General features: G+C 46.0%; 1 protein-coding gene across 2 annotated transcripts; it reads left to right on the forward strand.

The window, feature by feature from the left end:
- The first annotated feature begins 117 nt into the window (after nt 1-117).
- On the forward strand, nt 118-17,763 carry Kars1 (lysyl-tRNA synthetase 1). Of its 2 annotated transcripts, XM_052166318.1 has the most exons (15): nt 135-223; nt 3,034-3,213; nt 5,135-5,291; nt 7,329-7,494; nt 8,190-8,283; nt 8,747-8,933; nt 9,027-9,152; nt 10,945-11,064; nt 12,268-12,430; nt 12,536-12,709; nt 12,856-12,941; nt 13,584-13,669; nt 14,663-14,789; nt 16,148-16,291; nt 17,510-17,763. In XM_052166318.1, the coding sequence occupies exons 2-15, from the start codon at nt 3,068-3,070 to the stop codon at nt 17,606-17,608; spliced, it is 1,875 nt and encodes a 624-aa protein (XP_052022278.1). In that variant the 5' UTR covers nt 135-223; nt 3,034-3,067; the 3' UTR covers nt 17,609-17,763. The 2 variants fall into 2 exon arrangements, with proteins under 2 accessions (XP_052022279.1, XP_052022278.1); XM_052166319.1 differs by lacking the exon at nt 3,034-3,213 and having other exon boundaries at nt 118-223.
- Nucleotides 17,764-18,801: the final 1,038 nt, after the last annotated feature.

Here is an 18,801-nt window from a genome sequence, read left to right on the forward strand (position 1 = left end):
TACCACCGGAGGAGGCCACCACTGCGCCTGCGCAGAGAGAGCCCAGCCAAGCCCAGCCCAGCGCCCGCCCTCTTTCCCGGAAGAGGCGGGACTTAAGGCCATGACCTGGAAGTTCTAGTTCTACGCTAGTCATAATTTTTTCTTGGTTTGGAGCAGTGGGGAAGATGGCCACGCTACAGGAGAGTGAAGTCAAAGTGGATGGCGAACCGAAACTAAGCAAGAAGTAAGTGTCGCTGAAGGTCTTTAAGTGTCTCTTTTCGCAGTGTTCCGATGGGAAGTACCTGGAGTTTTCCCGCCATGGAGACTGTGCCTGGGGTCCCTCTGTCTTTTCCGGTGGGTGAGCACATGCTGGGACCGAGAGATGCAGTGCTCTAGAACCAACAGCCTCCGGGATGCCCCAGGATCAACTGCGTGTCTGATGGGTTCCCTTGTCCTAGCTGTGGGGACGAGCATACGTAGGGAAAGCCAACAGAGAAACTGGGAATGGCAGCAAAGAAAAGTGAAACTTTCCCCTACCTTCTAAGAAATGCTTTTTTTTTTTTCCAATTGAGCCACACCCCCAACGGATAGATTGGGAAATGGTTAAATATCTTTGTTCTTCAAAGAAGAACCTTTAAATTATTCTTGGCCTATCCAAGGTTATTCTGCACCTTAGATGTTAAAAGGGGGGACGCTCTGAAACTGTAGTGCACTTAGCCATATGCGTCACTCAAAAGGGATCTGTGACTTGGGAGCAAATGGCCTTATTTAGGGGGATACACCAGTTCCTTTTGCATTGCTGGGTGTGTCTTGGTAAAACACTCCAAATCCGAGAATTGAGTAGACAGAGATAGGTAAGATTAACCTCTCTGCCGGACAGTAGTGCAGTGGTGACACACGTCTTTAGTCCCAGCACTTGGGAGGCTGAGGCAGGCGGATTTCAGAGTTCGTGGCCAGCCTGGTCTACAGAGTGAGTTCCAGGACAGCCAGAAGTATACAGAGGCTAGAGAGCTATACAAAGAAACCCTGTCTCAAAAAACAAAAATTAACCTCCCTTTAACTGGTTGTTTTCAGTAGTATACTGTAGTCCAGGGTTCCCCACTTGACCCCCAGAACACTAGCAATGACTTGGATGTTTTCTTGATGCCTGGAACTACAAAGTACCTTCCTGAGCCGTAGGAAATAACTAGTTTATTACCATAACTGTTACATACCATGGCTGCTTTAGTTAGTACCCTAGCAATAACTAAATCCTCTGTTGCTCCCCGAGGGAAATACCAGAGATGAATTGGCTTATGAATTGGAAATACCAAATAAGAATTGGCTTTCCGATGCTTATCCATGCTTCTGCTTTGTGTATTTTAGAAGGATTTTAAAGAAGATGTTTAAATGTATGGGTTGCTAGCTCCCTAATTGGTTGTCCTTTGTGTGAGCGATTTGGTGGATTCCTTAGAGGAGACTGAGTGGGTTTATTAACTCGGTAGTTGGAATTTTGAGTCACAAGCGAAAGTACCTCAGTTTTCAGGTAAATTAAGGAAGCCTTACTTTCAAGTCACTTTTCTTAAATAGCCCATTCGCTTTTCTTTCTTTTTTTTTTTTAAGTAACATTTTACCTATTAAACACCGTGCTGCCTCTAGACTTTGTCTAATCTCAGTAGTAATCTTGGAAGGAAAATGTTAATGTCCACTTTTCAAAGTCACAAGTTATGGCCCTGGGTGGTGAATTTTATGGGAAATGGGAGTTCCCGGCCGTTGTGAGTGTGGCTTAGTGGCTGCATCCTTGCACTAGGCTCTTTATTTCCAGGATACTAATAATAAAAAGCGTCTGTTCCTGTCGAGCCTTCCAGCACTGCTCTGAAGCACTGGAACTGAAATCTAAGGGACGACTGTAATCCTCAGTTGTCTAATTAAATCAGGTGGTTTTGTTTTTACAAGACAGGGTTTCTAGCACTCACTCTGTAGACCAGGCTACCTTCAAACTGAGAGATCTAGATCTACCTGCTTCCCAAGTGTTTGCACCACCACGAGCTAGCTTTTTTTTTTTTTTTTTTTTTGGATTTGGTTTTTCGAGACAGGGTTTCTCTGTGTAGCCCTGGCTGTCCTGGAACTCACTCTGTAGACCAGGCTGGCCTCGAACTCAGAAATCCACCTGCCTCTGCCTCCCAGAGTGCTGGGATTACAGGCGGGCGCCACCACCGCCCGGCTTCGAGCTAGCTTTAAACCAGTTTTGATGTACGTTCCTGGCTAAAATAATTTTTTGTGCATGTGAATAATAGATATCCTCTTCTTTTTCCTAATTGTTCTTGGAATTTCTTGAAGTTTTTTCTGAGGACCATTTTATTCCTGAAAGTCCCCAAAGTTAAAAACTTGATGGGCTATCTGCTCAAATCACTTATTCTCAAATGAAAGATTGCTCCTCAAATTACTTAAACACAGTAGAGTGTGATCCTGGTAGCTCTGAGGTCCTCGTGTTTATAACACGTAAACATGGTGTCGTCTGAGGACCTGTCCTTTCCTCCATGCCGGTCCTTTCTTTGACTCAGAGCCTTTCCTGTGGCTGGCTTCTGTGCTTATTTATTTATTTTCTGGGATGGGGTTTCACTGTGTTCATCAGGTTGTTCTCAAACTCCTAGTCCCAAATGATCCTTCCCAAGTAGTCCTGGGATCCTTCTCCCAGTAGTCCCTCCTTCTGTCCCCCAGTAGCTGGGGCTGTCTAAAATTTGCAGTTGATATTTTCATTGTCATCCTGTTGCCAGGATTCCATCTTCGGGAGAGAAACCACACTTCAGAGCCCCATATTTTGCCTCCCATACTTTAGGAAGTTCATTTCTGCATATAAGCTGTTGATTGACTTTCATTTGAGTTCCAAATCCCAGATATGAAGTGTTCTTTCTGTAATAGGACTAAGAACATGACAGATGTTAGTCAGGAGGGACTGAAGTTGAGAGGGGCATTGCATGTTAGTACAAGTCATGGCTCCCTTCCTCAGGAGTGCAGGATGAGTGCGTGTGTACTGTCGGTCCCCTCTGACTACACGTCTCTGTCTCCCGCTAGGTGGTGGTAATCATTAGTTCCAGGGCATTGTGCCATGTTGATGCAGACTGCTGTCAGACTTGTTAGGGGGCCCCTGCGCCAAGCCTCATGGGCACAATGGGGTCGGAGGGAACTTCGACTGGGCCAACTTGCTCCTTTCACCACGCTCCACAAGGACAAGCCACTTTCTGATAGAAGAAGGTTGGTGCCCGTTACCTTCTTTATTGCTCTGGGAGCAGAATCTTTGCTTCAGTGTCTGTTAGCCGGCTAAGTCTTTAGATGTATTAAGGAAACAGAGCTATTGCCCAAGCCAAGTCTCCCTTCTTACCTTATGAGTTCAGGGTCCTTCTCCCAGTAGTCCCTTCTCTGTTCTCTTTCTTTTTCCCTCTTTAACTGATTTTTGTTTATTGAGACAGGATCTTGCTATAGAGACCAGGCTGTCCTCAAACTTACTATGCACTGTAGCCTGGCCCTAAACTAAAGGTCGCTGTGCTTTACCTTCCCACGCTAGGATTACAGCATGTGCTATACCACCCTGCCTGAAATAAGGGATTTCTGATGCTAGTTATTCTCCCCTGTTTTGTCTTTCTGGAGTTTATCAGCTTTGTCCTAGTTTTGATGCTACCTTTTAGACAATCCTTAAAATCTACAAGAGCAAATCCTGAATGAGGCAAAAAAGAGATTTATCTAAATGTTGGGATGGGGGTGGGGGAGAGGAGTTAGACCACTTGCACATTTGCACTCCTGGTTCAAGCTCCAGTAGTTCAGAACAAACGAAAAGAATGAGAAGGTTGTCTTCTAAAGGGTGTGTTCTAAAGCCATACGGTTTGTAAGCATGCCTTAGGATCTTTTGCCCTAATTCACTATTGAAGACTTATCGGGTGTTAAGAACAATCCATCCATAAATTCTCTTTGAATAACAAAGATATTCTTGTGTAAGTCAGTTAATTTTTCCTGGATTCGGATAGCAAGTTCAGGTCATAGGATCACAAAGTTACCCCCATTGTTTTAAGTTTAAGGTAACATGTTTGAAGTTTAGATGGTGAGAGACTTGTTTAGAAATGGATCCAGATTTGTCTGGGCTTTGTCCTGGAGGCAGAGTGTGAAGAGTTAAGTAGTGAGAGACCTAGAACCCACTTTTGAGCCCTAACTACACTCTGGGACCCAATCATTTCTTCTTAACATCTCAGTCCTCAAAGCTGGTGAGAGTGTGTCTTACTTCCTTTTTTTAGGTGATGATAAGTCATTTGCTCAATGCCATTTGAGTGCTTAGTGTTTTAGAATTTAGTGCTAGGCAGTTTGACTACAAACAATGATATTACCAGTTTTGTGCTGCTTTGTAAAGTAGTCCATTCTGGTTAATGTCAGATCACTTTTATTCTGAGTTGGGTCTCAGGCTGGCCTCAGATTCACCATGTAGCTGTAGATGCCCTTAAACCTGTCGTCTCCTACCTACACCTCCCATGTACTGGGTTTACAGACATGCAGCATCACATCTACAGTGCTAGAGACCAAACCCGGAGCTCTGTGCATGCTGGGCAAGCACATATCCCCAACCCCACACCAGTCTTGGCAGTTGTTCTGAAATTATCTCTTGACGAGATTGTGTCTTCAAGCTCTGAAGACCAGTTCTCCACAGCCTAACCCACTTCTCTAGGAGAGCCAGAGGTATTACTTGTTACACCTTTAAGTGGTGCTGTTGGGACTTCATCTTCTTGTAGGCATACCACATTACCAGGATGCAGTTTCTAGAGTCAGGGAGCTTAAAAGTTTATCCTGCAGATTTTCTGGGAAACCTCTGTTCCAGTGCTTGCGTAAACTAGTAAATGCAGGCTTCTTCCCCTTTGAGTATCTTGATTCCAGTTGAATTCTGATGCCAAGTGGAGACTGGAAGTGACCTGTTGCATCTTTGTTTAAAGCTTAGGTTTTCTTTTTGTCTTGTTCCCATAAATAACTTAGTGACTAGCAGGTTAGAGCTGGGGAGTAAAATCACTTAGGGCTGTGGGATGCAGTGGGAACGTTTTCTGCAGGCTGTTCATATGTTTGGAAAGTGGCAATGGTACTTCTGACAGAGCTCTTCGGGCAGCTGTCACACTGGGTGTTGTCATCTTCTTCCCAACAGTGAGCTGAAGAGGCGTCTGAAAGCTGAGAAGAAATTGGCAGAGAAAGAGGCCAAGCAGAAAGAGCTCAGTGAGAAACAGCTAAGCCAGACTGCTGCTGCCACCAACCACACTGCTGACAATGGCGTGGGTGCTGAGGAGGAGACTCTGGACCCAAATGTGAGTTCCCCTGGGTCACTGGGATGACTGGACACAGGAGAGCTTCTGAGAGCTTGTGGCTGACAGCAGGAGAGACCCAGTCTAACAAGATAAATAAGAACTTAAACCAGCAAAAGATTTGGGAGGGCAATGTCTGCCTTTTGTTTGTTAAAGCCATAGGCCCTGAGTTTTTAATATCAGTCCAAGTAGGCAGTTTTGAGAGGCCAGTCGTCCTAAGTAACTACTTCCGTGGAAATAGCTGAGCCTGTAGCAATGACAGCAGGGGTGTCTTCCCTCAAGACAGACTAGAGCTTCTATTAGTTGGCAAAATAGATTGCTCATGCCAAATCCACCCCTCCTCTCCTCCTGGTTTTGTACATAAACACAGCCGTGTCCATTTGTTTGTGTCACTCCAAGGCTAATTTCCCACTAGTAAGTATAGGATAGGAAACGGGCTGGAGAGATGCCTCAGTGGTTAAGCGTGTATACTGCTCTTCCAGAGGATATCCACGTCAGGTTGCTAACAACTACTCATTACTCCAGCATCCTCTTCTGGCCTCCACAGGCACCCACATGCATGTACACACATCTCTACTCCGGTATACATATATACATACATACATACATACATACGATTAAAAATAAATCTTTTAAAAGAAAAAATCACCAACCTGTCTTAGTTAGGATTTTACTGCTGTGAACAGACACCGTGACCAATGTAATTCTTATAAGGACAAGATTTAATTGGGGCTGACTCACAGGTTCAGAGGTTCAGTCCATCATCATCAAGGTGGGAGCATGGCAGCGTCCAGACAGGCATGGCACAGGCATAGCTCAGAGTTCTATGTCTTCATCTGAAGGCTGCTAGCAGAATACTGGCTTCCAGGCAGCTAAGATGAGGGTCTTATAGCCCACACCCACTAGTGGGCTAGTGACACACCTACTCCAACAAGGCCACACCTCCTAGTAGTGCCACTACCTGGCCTGAGCATATAGAAACCATCACACAACCCCTGTGGTAAAATACTTCATATCTGCACTGTATAGGTTCGCTGAGCATGCCCAGGGGAAGAGTCTAATGTATGGCCAGAAGAATAATTAAGACAGTGACCACCACGCAAGTGCAGTCCACAAAAGAGATTAAGTTTTGTTATTTTAGGTGAACCTCCATTTTTTTATTCTATTGAATCTTGTATTTTAAGTTCATTCTGTGAATTTGCATTTTTTTTAAAGATTTATATATATGAGTACACTGTAGCTGTTGTCAGACACACCAGAAGAGGGCATCTGATCCTGTTACAGATGGTTGTGAGCCATCATGTGGTTGCTGGGAGTTGAACTCAAAACCTCTGGAAGAGCAGTCAGTCCCGAGTGCTGGGATTAAAGGCATGTGCCACAACTGCCCAGCACAGTCAGTGCTCTTACCCATTGAGCCATCTCACCAGCTCCGTAAATCCACATATTTTTGATATAAATCTCATTCCATAGTCTTGTTTCAAAGATGCAGGAGTTAGTGTTGTGGTTATGCCCCCTGTAGACTTATGTGTCCTCTTGATGTCTCTGGATGGTGCTGCTGTTTGGAAGGTTGTAGAAGCTTTAGGAGGTGGAGCTGGTGGGTTGCTGGTGGTGGGTCTTTTGTGGTTTTGAGACAGGGTTTCTCTATATGGCCTTGGCTGTCCTAGAACTCACTCTGTAAACCAGGCTGGACTCAAAGTCACAAGAATCATCCTGCCTCTGCTTCCCAGGTGCTGGGATCAAGGCTTTGGGCCTGCTGCTGGTGAGTCTTAATGGGTTGTGGTTCGGCCACATTCTTCCCGACATGGGTATGTGTCTTGCCTGATCTGCAGAGATAAAGTTGTCCTTAAACCTCCAAACCTCCGATAAGCCACTCTGCTGTCGTGTCGTGCTTTCCCTGCCATAACTGTATTCCCTTAAACTAGGATAATCCTGTGAGGCACTGTCACAGCGACAAGGCAGTAATCCATAGGATACTCTGCTGATAAAGCCTCACCTGACAGGGTTCCGCTTCTGAAGGCCTGGCGCTTTTCTTTTTAACAGCAATACTACAAGATCCGCAGTCAGGCCGTCCAGCAGCTGAAGGTGAGTGGAGAGGACCCGTACCCACACAAGTTCCACGTGGACATCTCACTCACTCAGTTCATCCAGGAATACAGTCACCTGCAGCCTGGGGACCACCTCACTGATGTCACCCTCAAAGTGGCAGGTAGGAAGGTCCCTGACAGTTCACTTGCTCTCATCTCACCAGGCAGGCTTCTGTGCCAACACAAAGGAGGCCTGGGCTGCTCTCGTGCCTCTGCCCCTTTTGGTGTTTTTGAGTCCAGATCTTGCTGTATACCCTAGGCTGGCCTCAAACCTGAGATCTCATGCTGTCCTGTCCCAGCTTGTGATGAAGCTGCTTTACTAGAGACAGTACCTTTGTATCTACTCACAGAGAAAGGAGCAGCCCTGAGGCATGGGTGGACTTCTAGATGATGGGATGCCTCTGGGGAAGGGATGTTCCTTGAAGGACCTCCTGGCTGGAAGTTGCTTTGCCTCCCACGTGTTGGGAGGAAGAAGTGTGCTACTGTGCCTGCCTGGCCTTTCCCGGCATGAAGTTTATTAATGGGTTTGGCTTAGCCTATCTAGTCCTGATCTACTGATACTTTGAATTTTTATGTAAAGATTCAGGAAGGCCCAAAACCTGTGTTGTCAGTACCACTGCCATCATCCAAGAGTTCACTGACCGTCATTAAAGAGAAGTCTTCCTGTACAGCCTTGACTGGTGTGGTGAAAATCACTGACAGGAAGAAGAAGGCAGGCTGCAGACCCTGGACAGACTCAGATTATTTTGATCGGTGTTGCACAGAGAACTCAAAAGGCTTCTCCTTCTCTTAGTTATCTTCCATGCTTTCTTTCTAGGTCGCATCCATGCCAAGCGAGCCTCTGGGGGAAAGCTAATCTTCTATGACCTTCGAGGAGAGGGGGTCAAGTTACAAGTCATGGCCAACTCCAGGTACAGAGAAACACACAGTTGCAAATCAAGCATAGGCCTTTAATCTCAGTGCTCAGGAGGCAGGTGGATCTCTTGGAGTTCGAGGCCAGCCTATTCAATAAAGCAAGCCCTCGGACAGCCAGGGCTACAGAGAACCACGCCCCCCCCCCCCCAAAAAAAAAAAACTAACTAACTAAAAAATTATTTGTGTCACACCCCAGAGTAAGGGACAGACAGGTGAAGACACAGGCTAGTGTGGTCCTATTCTCCCATTGTCATTAGGGTAGTGAGCAGGGGACATGGTTGGGTACGGTGGAGTGGCAGGTAAGAAGACCTAGCAGTGAATGCCAGGACAGTAAACATAAAGGCATCCCTCCAGCAGTTGTCCCTGAAGCGGCGACTCTGAGCGAAGGTTTCCTGAGTAAGGCAGGAGTCTGTATTAATTTGTAGAATTGTGCAAAAAGTTACTTTCCCTTTCACCCAGGAATTATAAATCGGAGGAGGAATTTGTTCATATCAATAACAAACTGCGCCGAGGAGACATAATTGGAGTTGAGGGCAATCCCGGGAAAACCAAGAAGGGCGAACTGAGCATCATCCCCCAGGAGATCACGCTGCTGTCCCCGTGCCTGCACATGCTGCCTCATCTTCACTTCGGCCTCAAAGACAAGGTAGGCTCTGCAGCTGGTCTCAGAGGCGCGCCTCCTGCTGCAGCCTCCACAGAAAGCCACCACTGTTTCTAACCACCGCTGCTTTTGCTTTAGGAAACACGATATCGTCAGAGATACTTGGACTTGATACTGAACGACTTTGTGAGGCAGAAATTTATCGTCCGCTCCAAGATCATCACATATATCAGAAGTTTCTTGGATGAGCTGGGATTCCTAGAGGTGACTAAGGGTGAAGGCTCTTAACCTGCAATGGCACCGGCCTCTGTGCTTGTCTCTCACTGGCCCATCTTTCTTTCACGTGGCGTGTCCTGCCAGGCTCCGCCGTGTCTGGGTAGCACTCCGCCTTGCCAAGTGTCTCCTCCACCTTGTTTGGTGCTCATTAGGCAGGCTTCCAAAATAACGCACCATCCCTGTGCTGAGGATGCCATTCAGTAATCCTGAAGAGCTGTAGCATCAGATGTATCTTTAGAAGCCAGGTAGCGTGGTACCCTTTAGTCCAAGCACTTAGGAGGTATAGGCAGGCAGATATATGCACACACAAATACACTAAATACACATGTATTCTCACTACATATGGAGTACACACGTAAATGTTTTGGAGAAGTTTTATTTTTGGTTTAAACACAAATTGTAGGCATGCTCTGTGTACTCTTATCAATAAACCTGCCTGGGTTGTTTCTTTTTCTTTTTCTTTTTCTTTTTCTTTTTTTTTTCTTTTTCTTTTCTTTTTTTTGACTGGCTCCATTCCAGTCTGTTTTTGCTGTGTGTACATTTGCCTGCTGGTGCATGGAGCTATGTGCATAGGTGCAGGGGATGGGGGAGGGTGCCCAGTGCCCTCTGTAACTCTTAGCCTGTTTCTTTTTGACTCCATGTATGTATGTGTGGGTTTGTACATGTGAATGCCAGTGCCTGTCGAGGATCGAGAACTTGGGTCCTCTATAAGAGCAGTATGTGCTTCTAACAACTGAGCATCATTACAACCCTCTGATACTTCTTCTTTTTTTTTTTTTAAGATTTATTTTATTTATATGAGTACATTGTAGCTGTTTCCAGACATACCAGAAGAGGGCACCGGATCCCTTTACAGATGGTTGTGAGCCACCATGTGGTTGCTGGGAATTGAACTCAGGACCTTTGAAAGAACAGTCAGTGCTCTTTAACACTGAGCCATCTCTCCAGCCCCCTCTGGTACTTTTTTTTTTTTTTTTCCGTTTTTTGAGACAGGGTTTCTCTGTGTAGTCCTGGCTGTCCTGGACTTTACTCTGTAGACCAGGCTGGCCTCGAACTCAGAAATCCACCTGCCTCTGCCTCCCAAGTGCTGGGATTACAGGTGTGCGCCACCACACCCAGCTCCTCTGATACTTCTTAATTGATGTAGATAGTAAATATTATAAATGTCTCAGTTACTGTTCTGTTGCTGTCAAGAGACTCTATGACCAAGACAACTCTTATAAAAGAAAGTATTTAATTGGTGGTGGCTTGCTCGTATTTTCAGAGGGTTGGTCCAATATCATCATGGCAGGAAGTATGCCAGCAGGCAACCAGGCAGGCCCAGGGCTGAGAGCTTATATCCTTGTCCACAGATTGCAGGCAGGAAGACTGAGAAAGAGAAGAAGATGGTCAGACAGACAGACATTGGGCCTGGCATAGGCTTTTGAAACCTCAAAACCCATCCCCAGTGACACATCTCCTCCAAAAAGGCCACACCTTCTCCCCGTCCTTCCCAAGCAGTCTCACCGACTAGAGACCAAACACTTAAACCTATGGGGGCCATTCTCATTCAGACCGCCATAGTAAATTAAACCTAAAAGCCGCAGCATTCATTTATAGTTCCTCTTACAGCTCCACAGCATTCACAGTACTGTGTTATCAATAGGAATGGAGATATGGTGCTAGTGAGTCAGTCTGTTTGTCTGCTTGGTTATATGACAGGCCTAGACTATGTTACATGCAAAGAACGAACTGTCCTCAAGGCCTCTGGTTATCTAAGAACTGTTTCTCTCTGTTTTAGATTGAAACTCCCATGATGAACATCATCCCTGGGGGAGCTGTGGCCAGGCCTTTCATCACCTACCACAATGAGCTGGACATGAACTTGTATATGAGAATTGCTCCAGAGCTCTACCATAAGGTAGTCGATGGTCACACTCCCTGGGTCCTTCCAGTAGCCAGAGGCTGGGAAGATTACTGGCTAGACCAGTACAGTCTGAAACAAGGAGCAGTGAAGATAGAGACTGTTCTAGTGCTGTAGTGTGTGGGTGTGATTTCCTTGTGAGCAGCTGATTGTAGGCATCGTGTTGTACAAGAGTGTACACATCCTGTCCTAGCACCTAAAGCTTTAACTTCAGTCTTCCCTGGATTAGATCTCATTGTTGTCTGTCTGTCTCCCTTTCCTTTCCTTTCCTTCCCTTTCCCTTTCCCTTTCCCTTTCCCTTTCCCTTTTCCTTTTTCCTTTCCCTTTCCCTTTCCCTCTCCCTCTTCCTTCGTTCCTTCCTTCCTCATTGTTATCTGCTTATCTTTTCTTTCCATTTCTTTCCTTTTCTTCCTTCTTTCCTTCCTTCCTTCTTCAAAAACTACAACTGGCATGGTGGCAAACAGCTTTAATGCCAGCACTCAGGAGGCAGAGGCAAGCAGATCCCCAAACTCTTGTCTACATAATAAGTTCTAGGCCAGCCAAGGCTACACAGTGAAAGGGAAAAAAAAAATCTACCACTGAGCTATATCCCAGTCCTTTTGAGTTTAGTTTTTCATAAAAGAACTTTTGATGGTCTTACATTCTTTCTGGAAAGTAAAAATAAATCTCTTCAGATTATCAGTATAAAGACCAAAGACTGTCATCCAGGATTCTTAGCTGCAGATATGTAACAAGTTAAAGCAAGGCCAAAATTTATTCTTCTGTATAAGGGAGCCATAGTAATCTTGAAGGGCAGGGAGTCACGCCTAGGTCATGCCACGCTGTCACCTGCCGGTCACAGGTCACTGCACTGGGATCTCAGCCTGCTTCCCTTCATCATAGTGAGTTCCGTGCAATACCTGCTCCTTCCTTTGGTCGCTGCCATGACCGCACATGGTCACTGTGTGTCCGGCAGGTGGAGATGGGTCACTTGCCCAAAGCCTAACCCCACAAGAGGCTTTGGGGAAACTCAGACCCAACAAATAAGAAATAGCAAAGACCCAGGAAGAGACTTGGGAATCCTGCACAACCAAATAAAAACAAAAGCAAATTGATGTCTAAAGACATGAATGGAGAGCGAACCTAAGCTATGAAAAGCAGTTAGTTCATAGGAGCCTACAGGGCTATTAACACATGACTATGGCCATGTGGTTTTGGTAGATGCTGGTGGTTGGTGGCATTGACCGGGTTTATGAAATTGGGCGCCAGTTCCGGAACGAAGGGATTGATTTGACTCACAATCCTGAGTTCACCACCTGTGAGTTCTACATGGCCTATGCAGACTATCATGACCTCATGGAAATCACAGAGAAGTTGCTGTCAGGTGAGTCCTGCTGTCTGCACCTCATACTTGTCGGGGAGACTGCTGTGCTGCCTTAGAGGAGAGCTTCCTGTTTTCAGTTCATGAGATGGCTGCTTGCTTTCCCAGGGATGGTGAAAAGCATTACAGGCAGTTACAAGATCACCTACCACCCAGACGGGCCAGAAGGCCAAGCCTATGAGATTGACTTCACCCCACCCTTCCGAAGAATCAGCATGGTAGAAGAGCTTGAGAAAGCCCTTGGTGTGAAGCTGCCAGAGACTAGCCTCTTTGAAACTGAAGGTAAAGCACTCCACTCCACCATGTGATCTTCTTTCTTGTTCAGCTCCAAATTTGTTTGGGTTAGAGCTAAAGTGTCCCACGTGTTATATTTATAGGCATTTTACACAGTGATGTATAAAGTCCTAACTTATACATTTCTGTCACAGAAACTCGAAAAATTCTTGATGATATTTGTGTTGCGAAAGCCGTTGAATGCCCACCACCTCGGACCACAGCCAGGCTCCTTGATAAGGCAAGAGACCTCACTTGTGCTCATCCAGCTTACCAGTGCCTGATCCCCAAGGAAATGGGTCCCGCTGGGAGAAGCCCTCCCTCAGCTTCCCAGGGAAACCTTACAGAGGAACAGGAGAATTGAAACTTTGAGTTGGGATCAGGAAATGTAGCTGAGTGGTAAAGTACTCACTTAGCAAGTTAAGGCCAGGGAAGGGGTGGTTCAGACCACAACCCCAGATCCCTCGGGTTCCCCTAGCTGGGCCGCCTTCTCCAGCCACAGTGGGAGAGGATGCCCCTAGCCCTGCAGAGACTTGCTGTGCTAGGGTGGGGGCAGTCCCCAGGGGACCTCCATTCTCTCAGGAGAATGGGCGGGGCACTGGGAGGAGGGACTGTGGGGGGGGGACCAGGAGGAGGGAGACAGTGATCATGATGAAAAGGGAATAAAATAAATTATTGAGGGAAAAAGAAATACAAGCAAAAAGGAACTTTGAAATATAATATTACGCCCAGTGCCAAATAGTGTATATTATCTTACTCAGTACTCTGTCCTTTGAAAAAGGTACAAGGTGAGCTCAGCTGTATGGGAGTTAAAACCTCCATTGGGCTGGGCTGTCAGTGATGTCCAGAAGCCTTGTCTAACTCTGCTACGGTTACTCATTAGCTTGTTGGAGAGTTCCTCGAAGTGACATGCATCAATCCTACGTTCATCTGTGACCACCCACAGATCATGAGTCCTTTGGCCAAATGGTAAGATGTAGTTCGTTACTGCATAAAAACCCTAAAGTGGGGCTTGGGCTGCTGTGGCTGTAGCTGTGCAGTAGAACATTTGCTTAACATGAGTCTAGGCCTAGGTTCAATCTTCAGGACTGCTCCCCCCCTTTAAAGACTTATTTATTTATTTCATGTATGTGAGTACACTGTCACTGTCTTCAGACACACCAGAAGAGGGCATCAGACCCCATTACAGATGGTTATAAGCCACCATGTAGTTGCTGGGAATTGAACTCAGGACCTCTGGAAAAGCAGTCAGTGCTCTTAACCACTGAGCCATTTCTATGGCCCTTCAGTAGTGCTTTTAAAAAGCAAAAACCTGGCCAATGCACAATGGTAGTTAGCCGGGCGGTGGTGGTGCATGCTTGTAATCCCAGCACTCTGGGAGGCAGAGGCAGAGGAATTTCTGAGTTCAAGGCCAGCCTGGTCTACAGAGTGAGTTCTAGGACAGCCAGGCATATACAGAGAAACCCTGTCTCAAAAAAAAAACCAAAAAACAAAAACAAAAGCCAGAAGCTAATGGTATAAAGCAACAGGGTTTTTTGATGTCCTGGGTGACTTGGTGGTCTTTCTGTGACGTGCAGTGATACAGTATCTAAGATGAGAATCTTGCCGGGGCCTCTTCATGTGATCTCTCTGGCAGTCATCTGTTGTCAGCAGGGTAGTTGGGTTCCCAAGGCAGACACCCCAAAAGAATAAGCCTCAACAGGCAAATGTGTGCTATACCTTTGCCAATACCATCTTGACCAAAACAAGTGGGCAGCCCAGAGTATGAGAGCAAAGCAGAGGGCCTGGTCCAAGTCAGCCCCCTGCCTGGAGGAGTGCAGTTAGGTCTGTCTCTCACCTTTACTCCGGCACCAGAGATCGGTGCTGAAGGTTAGATGACAAGACTTCAGGTTTCCACTTTTGGGTCAGGTACTGCAGTATGAGAGCTCTGAATATTCATCCTCTGCGGTCTCATGTCCCCAGGCACCGCTCCAAAGAGGGTCTAACTGAGCGCTTCGAGCTGTTCGTCATGAAGAAGGAGGTATGCAATGCCTACACTGAGCTGAATGATCCCATGCGGCAACGACAGCTGTTCGAAGAACAGGCCAAGGTGAGTGAGTGAGTGAGTGAGTGAGTGACTGAGTGAGTGGGAGTAGCATCTTTTTTCCCCTGAGTGCACACCAGGAAGCACCCCACCGCCCTTAACCCTGTGTTGCTGGACACTTTCTTGGTGGTTTTAACCAAAGCCAGGGAAGCTTTCCAACTTTGTATTGGTGTGTGGGTGTGTGTGTGTGTGTTTTGGGTGTTTTGGGTGTTCGTGTTTATCTGTTGCAAGTGTGTCCGTGTGTCATGTGCACACAATGCTCAGGAGGGCAGGAAAGGGGGGGTGTAACTCCTCTGGAACCGGAGTTACAGATGGTTGTGAGCCCCGGTGTGTGTGCGCGTGCAATCAAGCTTGGACCCTTTGGAAGAGCATCTCTTAGCACCATGAAGAGACTTTGAATAGGAGGAAGTCCTATTCAAAACAGTCTCTGGTAGCCAAGGCTGCCTTGAATCCTTGACCCCCTTCTCTCTGCCTCCGAGGCTTACATGGCTGCACACCACTCCCACCAACACTGGCTTTGATTATACGGTACATAAAATGAGTTGAAGATCGCCTATATTTGGACACTTACCTCAAAAATACATTTGGCAAGGACATACCTTTTCTTAAACTATACTGCTCTCCTCTTTTTGGAAGGGGGGTATTGTTTTGTTTCCCTTTGTTTCTTAACACAGAATCTCTCTGTGTAGTCCTGGCTACCTCTGCCACTGATGGGTGGTTTCAGGAAATAAAGATTCTTTAGTATCATACTGTAGTAGCTAAGAAGTAGTCTATTTGGAGTCCAAAATCCCCAAGCAGAAGACAAATTTTGTTTTGTTTTGTTTTTAAATTACTGTATATTATTTGTATAAAATAATGAGGGCTGCCTGCCTCTCTTAACTGTCGAGACAAGATCTTTCTGTTCAGGCCTGGCTGGCCTAGAATTAGTTATTTAAGCCAGGCTAGCCTCCAACTCTTGGCAATCCTCTGTCTCAACTTTCCAAGTAATTGGAGCTACAGATATGTACGGTCACATGCAACTTAAAATATAGGTTTCATCTCTGAGGTAGACTTGTCACTCCTATTCTCCAGGTCTCTGGAAATCAGCTTCCAGCAAGTTGATCAGAAATTGTCTTGGGCATCTTTGGTACTCCTTTTGAGAGAATATGTTCATATGGACACTGAGATGTCCTAGAACTCTTGTTCGAGCCTCTTTTGGGGGTCTCATATCAGACATTTACATTACAATTCATAACAGTAGCAAAATAACAGTTATGAAGAAGCAATGAAATAATTTTATGGTTAGGTCACAGCATTAGGAAGGTTGAGAACCGCTGACTAGGAGACTTGGATCCTTTTGAATGATTGCCTCTGATTTACTCTAGGCCAAGGCTGCTGGTGACGATGAGGCCATGTTCATAGATGAGAACTTCTGCACTGCCCTGGAATACGGGCTGCCCCCAACAGCCGGCTGGGGCATGGGCATCGATCGGCTCACCATGTTTCTCACAGATTCCAACAATATCAAGGTATGTGCGTGTAGACCTCCCAGGACTCGCTTCCCCGGAGCTCCTCTGTACTGGAGACAGAGCATAGAGGGCGGGGCTCAGCGAGTCCCCTCCTCCCATCTACAGGAGAAGACTGAAGAGCATGTGACCTTGCAGGATTGTAGTCTCTCCTGCTTTGGCAGGAGGGGTGCTAGTCGTTTGCTTTTCTTCAGTAGCCAGGGAAGTGCTGAGCCCTTTCTACATGCATTGCCTTAGATCAGTCAGTTCTGTGAGGTGAAGGCTGCTTTTGCTGGTGTTACTGCTCTTTTGAGACAGGATCTCTCATGTAGCCTAGGCTTGCTTAGAATCCATCTGTAGTTTATAGTGACCTTGATATTCCCACCTCTACCTCCAGAACACAGAAATACCGAACACAGAGATTATATTGGTGTATGCCTATGAGGAAGTTCACTTTGGGTTTGCTTTGGTTTGGTTTTTTGGTTTGGGGTTTTTGTTTTTGTTTTGTTTTGTTTTGTTTTGTTTTGTTTTGTTTTGTTTTTCCACATAGGGTTTCTTTTCATAGCCCTGGCTGTCCTGGAACTCACTCTGTAGACCAGGCTGGCTTCGAAATGAGAGATCCCCCTGCTTCTGCCTTCTAAGTGCTGGGATTAAAGGCATATATGCCATCACCACCCAGCTGGGGTTCATTCGTAAAACAAAATAATATATATATATTTTAATTATACATATGGCTTATTTACACCACAAGTATCCCTTGTGCCTGCAGAGGCCAAAAGAGATGTCAGATCCCCTAAAACAAGTTACATGTGGCTATGAGCCACCATGTATCTTCTGGGAACCACATCATGGTCCTCTGCAAGAACAAGTGCTCTTAATTGCTGAGCCATCTCGCTAGCCCGGGAAACTCAATTCTACTAAAACCTGTTGATACATTCTTTTGGCATGGGACTCTAGCAGGTTCTGTGCCCTTGGCTGGGTGCGTATTTCTGGATTTTATAACAACAGAGGTAGCAGTAGGATAGTGGGAAAAAAATCCATAGTGCCCTATTATTGAAAGACAGAGTCTTACTACGTAGTCTGATTATTCTGGAACTTAACCATATGTAAGCCAGGATGGCCTTGAAGTCAGGTCACCTCGGTCTGTCCTCCCCTGGCTCCTGAATGCTGTGATTACAGGAGAGCTCCCCATGCCCGCTCCTTGCGCTTCTGAGCTTCAGAGGATGCTTTTCTCTTCTCTAGGAAGTGCTGCTCTTTCCTGCCATGAAGCCTGAAGATAAGAAGGAAGCTGCAGCGGCCACTGAAACCCCAGAAGGCACAGAGGCCAGCCCCTCTGTCTAGAAGACACATGCCACTGTGGCGACTGAATTTCAGCAGATCTGGTCTGAGGGAGGGATTCCTGTGTGGCGCTATCCATCTGGCCACAGCAGTCCACATCACAAGAGACAAGAATTTCTTTTTATTCCTTGTTACCAAATAAACCATTTCTCTCGTTACCGATGCAGTGTTACTTTACTTTTTCCCCAGACTGCTGGCCTAATGAGTGGTCTAATTAGAGCTCTGTCATTGTATTTTTTTTAAGATTTATTTTTATTATTAATTATGTGTGTGCATTAGAGTGCAGGTGCCCTCCGAGGCCAGAGATGTTGAGTCCCTTACAGCCAGAGTTACAGGCATTTGTAAGCTGCCCAGCATGGATGCTGAGAAGCAAAGTTGAGCCCACGAGAACAGGATGTGCTCTCAACTCCTAAGCCAACTTTTCAGCCCCATCTGCAGTTATAATCTTTAACAAATGTGTATTAATTTCTGTTCAACCCCATCTGCAGTTATAATCTTTAACAAATGTATATTAATTTCTGTTCAATATGAGGCATTGTTCTGAAATACTGGAAATACCAGTGAACAAAAATCAAACCACTTCTTCCATAAAATGTACTTTTATTTACTTTAGGGCTTGAGTAGGGAGTTGAGGGAGAAGCAGACCAGATCAAGTGCACGTTCCTTTCTGGTGGAGACACACTCAAACACAAAGCAGGGTAAGAGGACTGCGGTGAAGTTTTAACATAGAGTCGGAAAGGGCGGGAGACATGGCTCAGCCTGCAAACGATTACTGCTCTTAAAGAGGATCAGGGTTCCGTACCCAGCACCCATGACAGGCAACCCGTGATCCAGTTCCCAGTGTCCTTTTCTAGCTGCCTTGGGCATTTGCATGCACATATGTGTATAAATTAACAATTGACACAGGCACATGCACATTGATCTTTTAAAATATATGTATGCATATATGCACATAAGACTAAAGAATAACAGGGTCTGTTACCCTTGAGAGAAATGAGTGAGGAGCGGGACATCCAAGCCCCTGATAGCCATACATGATATGACTGAGGTGAGAACCTGTCAGAGGATCTGTTTATAGTTGTGTTCAAATTTTTGATGAGCTGCAAGTTAAGTCGGTTTCATAGCTCTGGGTTGTGGAGGCAGCTTCCTCCCTTCGTATTTTTGTCAAAAGAACCTAGCAGCCTTTGCTCCGTTCC

The sequence above is a fragment of the Apodemus sylvaticus genome, chromosome 21 (genome assembly GCF_947179515.1).
Source record: "Apodemus sylvaticus chromosome 21, mApoSyl1.1, whole genome shotgun sequence".
NCBI lineage: Eukaryota > Metazoa > Chordata > Mammalia > Rodentia > Muridae > Apodemus > Apodemus sylvaticus.

Bases quoted from the DNA above. Each gene is read 5' to 3' on its own strand.
- Kars1 (XM_052166318.1), top strand. From the start codon at position 3,068: ATGTTGATGCAGACTGCTGTCAGACTTGTTAGGGGGCCCCTGCGCCAA. The intron at 14,790-16,147 runs GTGAGTGAGTGA...GATTTACTCTAG, and splicing joins TGTTCGAAGAACAGGCCAAG to GCCAAGGCTGCTGGTGACGA. The intron at 16,292-17,509 runs GTATGTGCGTGT...TCTCTTCTCTAG, and splicing joins CAGATTCCAACAATATCAAG to GAAGTGCTGCTCTTTCCTGC.